Consider the following 10,950-nt stretch of genomic DNA (forward strand, 5'->3'; position numbering starts at 1 on the left):
CAATCCGAACCTAGCCTGAGCGACCCATCCCCTAGGGCTCAGGCTGGGAATCCATACTCTTGTCAGTGCAATTTAATGGTCCAGTGTGTACGATCTAGGTGAAAGGGATCTATTGGCAGAAGTTTTATGTTAAATAATCCTAGGGATGTTTTCACTAGAGTGTTTTACCTAAATTGTACGAATTGTTGGTTTCTTCAGCTTAGAATGGACCCTTTATATTCACATAGAGTTTTTATGACTACTAAAGGCTACCACTGGTTCTCTTTCACGTTTGGAGGTTTGTGAGGTCTGTTCAGGTGGAATATGCAGCTTTATCATTAGATGTGACTAAATCCTACACACTGAACTTTTTAATGGATCTAAAGAGCGACATTAAGAGAATGAATCACATGGAAAGCAGGAGAGAGGCAGCGGATTCTACTGCATTCTGACAAACTTTCTATTGTCCCTCCGAGTGTTTGGGCTCCGTCTGCTTTTATCTGGATACAACAACAGCCTGTCTAAACGCACACACACTCACAAACACAAAGAGTAGCCTCTGCTAATTAATAATGAATAAAGCCTCTGGCGAGTTGAATTTCTAATTTATCCCCTCCACATTTTGTTTTGCCTCTTCTTTAGTCATATCATTCATGATTAATCTTATTGTGCGTGTTCGGCTCTAATGTCTTCACGGTGGTGTAATTAAATAGAAATACTTCATTATGAAGACATGACATGACATAATGAGTCTTATATTATGCGTCAGCAGCACCTGTTTTTTATGTCTTATCTCCTACCAGGTGCAGTCGCTGCAGAGTAAAATGGCCCAGCATCAGACAGCGCTGCCAGCCCATCTGCATTAGAGTCCGTGTTCACAATACATATCTAATTAGTTTCAACAGTAGTATTTTACTCTGAGCCTGAGGAGTGACTGCAGTGCGATGGAGCTCTGGCTGTGATTCATGGAAGTGTTTTACTTGTATTTAGACGGTCACCGAGCCGGATTTGGCCCCTGTTTGTCTTTGCATGTCTGGTTCCATACATAGCCTGGTTCCATGCATAGTCTTACTTCATTATGCAGTAAGACTATGACTGAACTCCCTGTGCCTGAACCGGTATTCTCTCAAATGACCATTAGCGGGCGACAAGACTTGTTCTCTTCGAGAAAATGACGTCTCAGTTGATTTATAGTGTCACTAAACATTTCTTCCTTAGGGGTATATAATCTCAAATTTCAAATCATTCTCAATACGGCATGTAGATCATTCAGTTAATTATGGTCCAAAATGACGATAAATCATGGTATGTGTGCACTGTGTGATTGACAGTTTGTATGATCAGGCTCCACCTGCCGATCCTCCAAATATGATAACTTCTGGTTTCAAAAACCAAGATGGTGCCAGATAAAATGACAAACTTGTGGCTTCAAAATGACAAAAAGACAGTTCACAAACCAATGGGTTTCCAATTTGGTTTCAAAAGAAGCTTTATAAATAAAGTTTAGTTACTTTCTCACATAAGATTTTCCATTGGGGCTTCTTCAGTTTATTATAAGCTACAGAAGCATCTATGGCAGCTACGTATTAAATCTGTCAATTCTTGATCAATCAATTTGACATATTACCAAATGTTGGAAAATTCGTCACTGAATGGTAGTCCCAGCAAATACACAGAGCCAGTGAGTGTCTCAATGGGTCTAGCGGTGTGGAGCAATTCCAGCAAGTACACAGAGACGATGTTCAGCGTAGCGGGCTGGAAGTGTGGAGCATTTCCAACAAATACACATTGCCAGTGGGAGGTTCAAGGGGCCTGGGATTATGGAGGGTTCCCAAGAAATACACAGAGCCAGTGGGGATTTAAAGGGGGCAGGGAGTGTGGCACACTCACAGCTAATACACAGAGCCCGAGGCACTCATCAGCAACACTTGCCAACCTGACGTACTATGGTTGTGTAGTGAAATCTCCAGTTTATCGTGCCTTTGTACACATCTTTACATTGTCAGTTGTGTAAATTTAAATTTATTTACATTCACATGTATGTATTTTCATGGCTTTTAGTTTTCCTTTTCTGCCGCAAAACAATTCAGGTTCTACATATTAATACAGTTTCGTCTTTATGTTTTCTCATTTCATATATTTTTTCATATGTAATTTCATGCATACTTTGGATGTAACATTAATATTTCTGGCACCATTTCTTTGTTTCTCCCTGTAGGTGTTTCTCCCGGTCGGATCACCTGGCCCTGCACATGAAGAGGCACATCTGAGGGTGAACAGAAAATGAGCGGGAGAGGGGAAGAAGTAGGGGGAGGAAGAAGAGGAGGAGGAGGAGGAGAGTTGTGAGGAGAGAGGGATGGGCAGTCAAGCCGTCCGCCCGCCTCATTCACCCCATCCAAAAAAACATGTCGGCATCCATCTGAGATGGCCGTAGAGATCAAACGGCCCGACAGCCTTTTCCATCGAAGAAGATGAGGGTGACTGGAGGAAAACGAGGAGTAGCTAGATTGTTGTTTTTCTTAAAAATTACACACTCACACACTTGCAATAGAAAACAGTTCACACACCTGTCTTGAATGCATCATCCTGGTGACCTCGAGCCGCTGTCATGTTGCTCTGGGGGATTGGACACTGCCAAATCAACATATACTCGCTTGCCGAAAACATAATGCCACCTTTTTTCTTTCTCTGTACTCAGTGTTTTTTAACCAATAGAATCACTTTGGGTGAGGAGTTAGTTCAGTGGGTAAACTTTAAATATCCGTATAGTCAGTTGTTTGTGCTTTAGCAGCTTCTGAAATCAAATACTCAACTTTCTTTCCTTTGTTTCTTACTGTTTTTCATACACGGACTTTAAGAAACCATCATCTGCTGCAGTCAGCTTCAGTAATCTATGTGAGGAAAACAACAAAGCCAAATCTGCAGGAGAGAGACTTTACAGATTGACTTCTAGCATGGCTGACAATCGAACCCGGGGCTCGGACGCTGGGTGTTTTGGTGAACCCATGGGGCTTCGGTCAGCGGGCGCTACTGCAACTCTCAGGCTCTCCTTCAGCGGGTGTTTGCATCTCACCCTCACCGAGACGCCTGCCGCCTCCGCAGGCTACCTGACAGAAATGCGCAGCGACACTTTCTTCCCTTTTTTTCTACTAAGAGGACAATAATTCTTCTTGTTGTTATTGCAAAGATTGATACTTTGTTCTTTTCTCTTTCGGAGAAAATGTCTTAAAACTCACTGAATTGTTGTTAGAGAGAAAAAAAAAACTGAGAATCTAAGATGACTTCAACAGAATGTGTGGGATGAGAAGGAGAGCGTTGTTGGTCTTTTAATCCCCATGTGCACTGACTCTGCCTCTGCGGCCTGTAAGCAACCAGAGGATGAACGAAAACCAGAATCGCACGACCCTCGGAGAATGGATTTGTATTTTTTATTTTGGACTAAAATCAAAGAGGAGAGCAGGAGTGTCTTCGGTTTGTTGTGCTACTCGTTCTGCTCAAGGATTCACGAAAAGCTGAAAAACACAACCTTGTCCTGACCTTCAGTGGAATCACACCGCACTGGAGTCAGACTCGCTGAAAACTGGAATCTCGTTTGTGTTGTTTTTCGGTGGGGGGGGGTTTCGTTGATTCTGAAAGTCATCCTGGAGCGCTTTCACAGAATCTAAGATCTCATCTCACTGGCCGCACTGGAAGGCCAGAGATGAGGCCGCAGTGCTGCTGTTTCACGTGGGATGGAAGACGCCAACCAACCTCTAGGTGTTGGAACCGAACAAACGCGGTCACACCGGCCCACTGGTCCAATTTGCCTGTTTCGTATCCATTGACTGCACTGACCTTTTTTTCAATGTTATCTGTGCTTTTTTTTTCTACTGCTAAAAATATGGAAAAAAAATAAGAAACACGATGGAAAAAAAATCATAAAAAGGTTTAAAAAATACACTACAAAAACAATACTGTCTCGCTCTACACTTTGCATACCGAACAAACACATATACTCCGTCCACACACACACACACACACACACATACACTCACACTGCAGTTTCTTTGCTCATGGCTCTTCTCGAGATAAGACTAATACGATTTAGGAAAATAATTATTAAACTAATGAACGGAGTTGGAAAACAAAACACTGCATGGCAGGCTTTAATGCAAATGCACACACACCAGCTCATGATGACACACACACACATGCACACTCTTCCTGGAATTATATGTTCTGCTCCCAAATCTTTTTTCACAGTAGGATTTTAGCGACTGTTGTTTAGTAGAAGAGTATCTTAGCTCTCAGCTGGAGGTAACAAACGATTTCAGATCCTTTGAAGTGAGAAATCAGCTTGTTCCCAGTTCCAACAATCACCCACACATCCTCCGCCACAGTTTGTGCCTCTCATTTAATCAGCGTTTTTATCTCCAACTCTAGTTACGTCGTTGGTGACGATTAATTGCAAGAGCCACTTTTTTCAGCGAAGAATAAATCAGACTGAAACAACTGCAGCAGGTCTTTAAGCCAAATTTTAAACATGCTGGCATTTCACGTCCACTTCCATTTCATGGAAAGTCTTGGAAAAAACAACTAAATTGATTTCAGGCAAACTGTCTTCAGGATCACAAGCATTGCAAATTTTAGACTGTAAATAAAGATGGACGACGTGTCTTCACTTCCTCCTACTGTCCAGATATGAAGCCAAATATCCCAGAAACGAATGCTGCCATTTTGCGTTCGATACACGCACCGATTACGAGTCAGTCTCAGCTGTCAATCCAGACGATTCATGTTTTTAAATCATCAAATAACTGATTAGACGGTCGCTCTGGGAGCACATACCTCCTCCCAGGCTAATGCCCTAACTCTCCATGTCAAAACAGTGTTCCCCATTAATTATCTAGACTGTGTCGTATTCTAATTTGTCCCGTCACAGTTCACCCCCTGTTACTGTCATGAATTACACTAATTGATAATTAATTATTTTTATGGAAAACCTAACCTCATAAAGAAGGAGATTAAGACCAAACTAACTGGAAACGTTAACACTTCAGTGTGATGACAACAACATAAAATGACTGAAAATGTCTTCGAGAATAATGGATTTGGCGTGTACTTTGACTTTTCAGTTTGGTCCATGTCCCGTCCATCAACATGGAGGATGTGAGGTAGCAATCTAGACCTATCAACACACAAAGAAGCATAGCAAAGTGCTTAATAAGGGTAGGAAGAAGCTTGCATTAGGCTTTGCTGAAAATAGTGGCTCATTTTTGTGAATTTCCTGAATGCAAATTAAATAACATCAGGATCTCAAAGATAGAAGATAAAACACGAGAGGTGGAAACTGGTGCGAGCACATATCCACACAACCTGCTTCCTTTGATCAGTGGTTTGCGCGGAAAGAAATAAACCTGCCCCGCAATCAGGGCATTACTGACAACCAACATCAGCAGTAGCACTGACACTGCTGGTCCATCCACCCACCACCACCTGCAGGCCCTGTAGCGCATGCATACAGTCTACTGCTCGCTGCTGCCGCTGCTGACTGGTGTAGGCTGGGTGAGGGTGCAAGGTTCCTGAAGCTGGCAGGAGATTTCACATCCCGTCGTGCCCGGTCGCCGTGCCAGTTGGCCTTGCCAGCCCTCATTAGGTGAAACAGTGAAAACATTCCCCTTCAGGGGGGGTTTATGGTGCAGCTTCGAACAATCGATACCAAAAACCTCCAGCACGGAACTGCCCTTTAGCCACGGGCAGAATCTCCCCAGTCAGGAGAGATCAGCGGGGAACCGCCTCCGTATGAGACCTCTGTATCCAGCGGCAGCTTTCTCTACTAACTGTCTTTCTGCTAAATATGACACAAATCAACCCACATATGAGATGAATCCAGTGTTTCATGTTTCATTTCATTTCATTATTACTGTTTTTTTTTTCAGTGACAAAATCTGTATCGATGGTTGTTTTCTTCAGCTTGGAAGATGCAAGGTCACGCCAAAATGTTGAGACATGCAGAGGGATGTAGAAGGACGTACAATCACAGAGGGATGGGGATCGTAGCACTTTTGATGGAATGAATGTGTATTTGTGTGAGAGTGTGTGTGTGTGTGTGTGTGTGTGTGCGTGTGTCCCATTAGGCCAACTGTGAGGGAAGCAGTGATTAAGCAAAATGGTTGATACCAGATTTCTTTTAATTGTGCAAACACATGGGAGAAATGCTTTTAATCAAAGCAATGGCCTACAATGTGTTCATGAGTTTTTTTTGCTCTGACAGTTCATTCATTGCCCGATGATTTAAGTCAAAGAGATGCAAACTTGCACTTAATATTGAAGCACGTTAAATTAATTGAAGATTAATTAAATAACTATTTTCTGTTTTTCCTGCCCAAAATCTCAGGATTTGTTAGTAATTGTTCTGATTGTTAAAAAAGTGATGAAGTAATAATAATAGGAGTGTCCACATGTAAATCAGATCTTAAAAAATCACATCTGCTGCCGTGTAGTTTGATCATTTCATTAACAAAGGAAGTCAGATGCAAAATCAGCAAGTCATTTGCATTTTGTACTCGTTTTCCCCGACACTTTGTAAAACCTGACGCGTCCTCTAAGCTGCTAATATCCCAAAAGAACCTGATGTACAGACGAGAGTGGATCAGTGTCATCTTGCAGGTGGAAACAAAGGTTTGCCTGCTCCCTAAATTACAATTAAAGTTACAAAATTGCTTGAATTGATCTTCTCCTTTTTTTTAATTAACAAATTTTAGATGAAAAGCCAATAAATTGTGAATAAAATGAGCCTTAAGTAGAGTTTAAAAGAAAGTGAGACTTTCAGCACATTTCTGCGAAACAAACGTCCCCCAAAAACTATGTAAACGTACCAGATTGTTGATTTCATTCACAGGTTTAAAGCATAAATGTAATGCTACGTTGAAATCGTGTTGCTGGCCAGACTGAAGCGACTCATCGTTTCTCTCCTCTTTAATTAAAATCCCTCTCGACATGTGGCAGATCTCAAAGTCACTTTCGATATGACCTCCGATATCGTTCCCTCGGTGTCTCTCGGCCTGTTGAAGCAGATTTTCTGTCCCTGCGATTTGCTCGGGGTCTGCTGTCGTCTCTCAGCCAGTTAGTGGCCGTCCCGCCGCTCTGATTAGCATGAAAAACTTCCAGGTCCTGTTCTCTGGATGCATTTCAGCTAATGAGTTATCGCTCTAGGTCACAGGGAAACTCGGTGGTCTGAAAAAAAGAAAAATCCCATCAGTGACCTTGAGCCAGGTCTGTACCCAGAAGTTGATGCAGGAGAAACAGAATATCCCGTTGCAAATTCAATTTGATGAACAAAAGGATTTCAGAAATAATTTAGCCATGTGCAAATCTTTAAATCAGCCCTCGGTTTTTATTCATGTATTACAGATTCAATAAATTACGATTTATCTGCAATGTCCCATCAGATATTTAATCTTGAATCCCCCGACGCTCCGTCATCCTCCCCAGTGGAAGTGCCATCCGTGTTTCCCTCCATCCTGACCCCCATAGCTCCCACTCTGTCCACAGCAGTTGTCCATGCACTATAAGCTGCAGGAATGCTGAATGCACACTTTACACATTTTGCCCAAAGATTTGCATATTTGCAAGTTAACTGCTGTGAATGTAGTGGATGTAGAGGGAACGAGCCGAGAGGCAGAGACGCAGAAAATTAGCGATGTATGGCAGGTAGAAGGAGAGGGATTGTTTTTTGTCCCGTTTTTTTTCTCTTACACACTTGTCCAATTAAATCTTAATTACCGGTTTGCTCCGAACCTTCATGCTTCGTATCATTCTCGTTCTCGGGTCCACTGTCAGCTGGAGCCAAACTCATCATTCACAAATGTAAAATAATGTTCTCATGGTCTTATAGGGTGCCCACTGTAGTGGCGCTAGCAGCTTAAGCAGGAGTGAAGTAGCTTTAGTTAAAGTTAGTTTCTTAGCACGCTGCAAATAGCACTAAACAAGTCTCATATTTCAGAGTAAAAGGTGGACTGGAGATTTGGGGAACCAAGGTGTTATCACATGAGTTCATCATCCCCATGCATCAAATGGTCAAGAGGAATCTCCTTTGGAACTGAAGGTGTTTTGACACTGGTGGATATTTTCAAATCAGGGAATGATTTATTTAATAGCTTGATAAAAAATAACAAAAAAATAAACCTTCAGATTAATTGATAAGATTGCTTTGCAGCCATAGAGCAGTGTGTACCCCACAAATCTAAACTTTTCACAATAACCAGAAGCCGAGAAATGCTTCTTTAACCAAATTTCTCATATCTACGAGGTGATTCCCCCTCAAACCCAGTGTGAAACAGCCTTTAGACGTCCTCCTTCTTTGACCACAGCCAGTTGTTTAGGCATCGTCCTTTGAGGAACCCGGCTTCAGTTTCCACAGTTCTCCACCATATCCACCCGAAGTAGGATTGTTACTTCTGGCAGCTTTTGTAAATAGCGTGAGATCTTACAGACCGCTCTGTGTGAAATTATCCAGCACCGTCTCAGACATTTCACCATTTCTATAGGTCTACTTTAGTTCTCGCAAACGTTGCACTACATGATCATACTTAGCTTTTGCACTCACCACATCCGGGCACAGCTAGCATAGTCTGTTGGAGCACTCAGAAATCCACTTAACATTTGTTACCCACGTCCAGGATGCACTTTGCCACCAAGAACCATTTACAATGGGTCCACTCGCAAGAGATCCGACTGAGATATCATAACCTTCCAGGGCAATGCCTTTTTCATCACCGTCAGTCTGGGGGATACTTTACACTCAGTCCAGCTGTGACTTGTTTGAACTTTCTTGGTATCACTCGCATCCCGGAGTGTCTGTCTGTCTGTCTGCCTGTCTGGCTGTATGTAATACTGTGTCTGTCCATGCTTGATGTGTCAGTATATAAGAGATTCACAGATCCTTTACTCCTCCCGTTGTGTCTGTCTGTTCTTACCCACCTCACCCTACCCCTCTCCAACTGGAGCCACAACCGTCAGAGCCCTCAGGGGCCCAGGTCGCCGCCAGTCCTCAGATATCCAGCTCTACTTCTCAAAAGCTATGCAGCTTGGGAGCTCGAAGCAGTTTTTTGGGGAAACTGCAATTACTTTTCCAGCTAAATGTCCTCAGTCAGTTTGTTTAACTTCATTCGACCTGTCCTTGTAGGTGCTTTTCCATCTCAGTTCGCCTCTGATGCCTAATGCTATCTCGTTAAGGTCTTGTGATGAAGAACTACTTCAGTTGGCCCATTGGTTTATCTTTATCTCTATGTATGTGGATGAGGATTGGTACCAAATAATTATGTTTGTCTTTTGAATAGACAGTAGCTACATCCTCCAACTGATTACAGCATCATATCAATCTTGGCCAATTACAAAGATAAAACTGTGTATGATGAAGTCTGAAATGTGTTCCCACCTGTGTTGGAGAGTTATTATTTTCTTACGTCATGTATGAAACACAAAAACTAATCTTGTCCACACTTTAATGTAAATGTATTCAAAGATGAACGTCCGCCTACAGTTGTAGATGTAGGGAGAATCATTTGAATTCTATTGACACTCACTTATGGGATAAACCATCATCTTTTTTCGACGTAGACGTTGGTCTTGCCGAAATGAATGATGCAGTATGTATTCAATGAAAAATCCCATTTCCAAAACCTTTGCACTTCATCTTGCACGTAACATATTATCATAACCAACAAGCTAAGAGGCAAAAGTGATGAAAAAGATTCAAGAAATTTTATGTACATAGACCAAAATTCTTACTTTGCGAGTTCTCCAATAAAGATTAACACAAAAATAAGATTAAACACAGAAACTTGCAGCAGGTTTGTTAAATTTATTTCAATCATTTAGCTCTAAAGTAATAAATATCAGCATCCACATCGACTCAAAGAGAAATCTGGAGACACAGAATGGATTTTGGTGCCAAGTCTCATCCTAATGTATTGTAAAATTGACCAATCCCCAGGTGCCATAAGGTGAAAGCGGGTATTTAAGCCCCTTCATATCCAGTGTGTCCATAGTCTGTTTAAGAATCACAACTGTGTGTTTTCTGGGATGAATAGATAAAAGTGAAGACGATGGCAGACGTGTTTTTACCATCTCCACATCTCCGGGGCTCTGTAACCCTGACACCTCTCATATCAACCTGGGATCACTCTCACCCGCCGTCCTCTCCTCTGTCACTGTCACATCTGTTGAGTGTTTTTCTTTATTTTTCTTTTTTTCATTTTGAGTTCTCTTACGATGTTTTCCTGTACAAAGTGTTTAAAATATTATTTGTATTATATGATGTTAGTAAGGTAATGTTCTTTATTAAGGAAGAAGAAAAATTTATTTTTGTTACTGGTCTGTTTCATAATTCTTTTCTAAATTGGTATTGTAAGATATCTATGCAAGAACTGTTAAGTGGAGCATTTTTATTTAAGAATGTAATATGTGTAATAAATGGTAGAATCTGGATGCGGCTCCCGTGTGTTTATTTCTAAAAAAAGGTTTTCAAAATCCTTAACACACCCAAAATCTGCAATCTCATGACTCATGAAACACTTTTACTTGATGCAGGATTTTCTTCAGACATTTTCAAACATGAACTCAAATTCCCAAACAATTGGGCCCAGACTTTCTCTGGAGTTTGCTTTTCAGATATAAAGAACTCAGCAGAAGATTGAACGGGTCAGATAAGTGGGCTCATTCAAACATTATCCAGAGTTTAGTCCTAATTGATTATTTCAGTATTTGTCTTGAAAAAAAACAACAAAAAAAACCCACAGAAAATGCACTAAACAACGTTCCCACCAGACTTTGTTTGCACCAAAGGTGAAATCCTAATATATGGTTTGTTTTGCAGAGCCAACATCATTTATTAACCACAGTTAACAGGTAACCTTGAAGATGTGGCATTTAAGCATAATGTAGTCAAATTACATGTGGAGCAGCTGTAATAGAAATTAAATAAATGTG

General features: G+C 41.4%; 1 protein-coding gene across 1 annotated transcript in view; it reads left to right on the forward strand.

Moving 5' to 3' along the window:
* The window catches only part of klf7b (Kruppel-like factor 7b), a 63,692-nt gene extending 53,245 nt beyond the window's left edge, over positions 1-10,447 (forward strand). The window contains exon 4 of the mRNA XM_053439614.1: positions 2,198-10,447. Within this exon, the coding sequence (XP_053295589.1) occupies positions 2,198-2,249 (52 nt within the window). The 3' untranslated portion in view covers positions 2,250-10,447. The remainder of the gene's footprint in view (positions 1-2,197) is intronic.
* The last annotated feature ends 503 nt before the right edge of the window (positions 10,448-10,950 follow it).

Source organism: Pleuronectes platessa, chromosome 14 (assembly GCF_947347685.1).
Source record: "Pleuronectes platessa chromosome 14, fPlePla1.1, whole genome shotgun sequence".
NCBI classification, from domain to species: Eukaryota; Metazoa; Chordata; class Actinopteri; order Pleuronectiformes; family Pleuronectidae; genus Pleuronectes; species Pleuronectes platessa.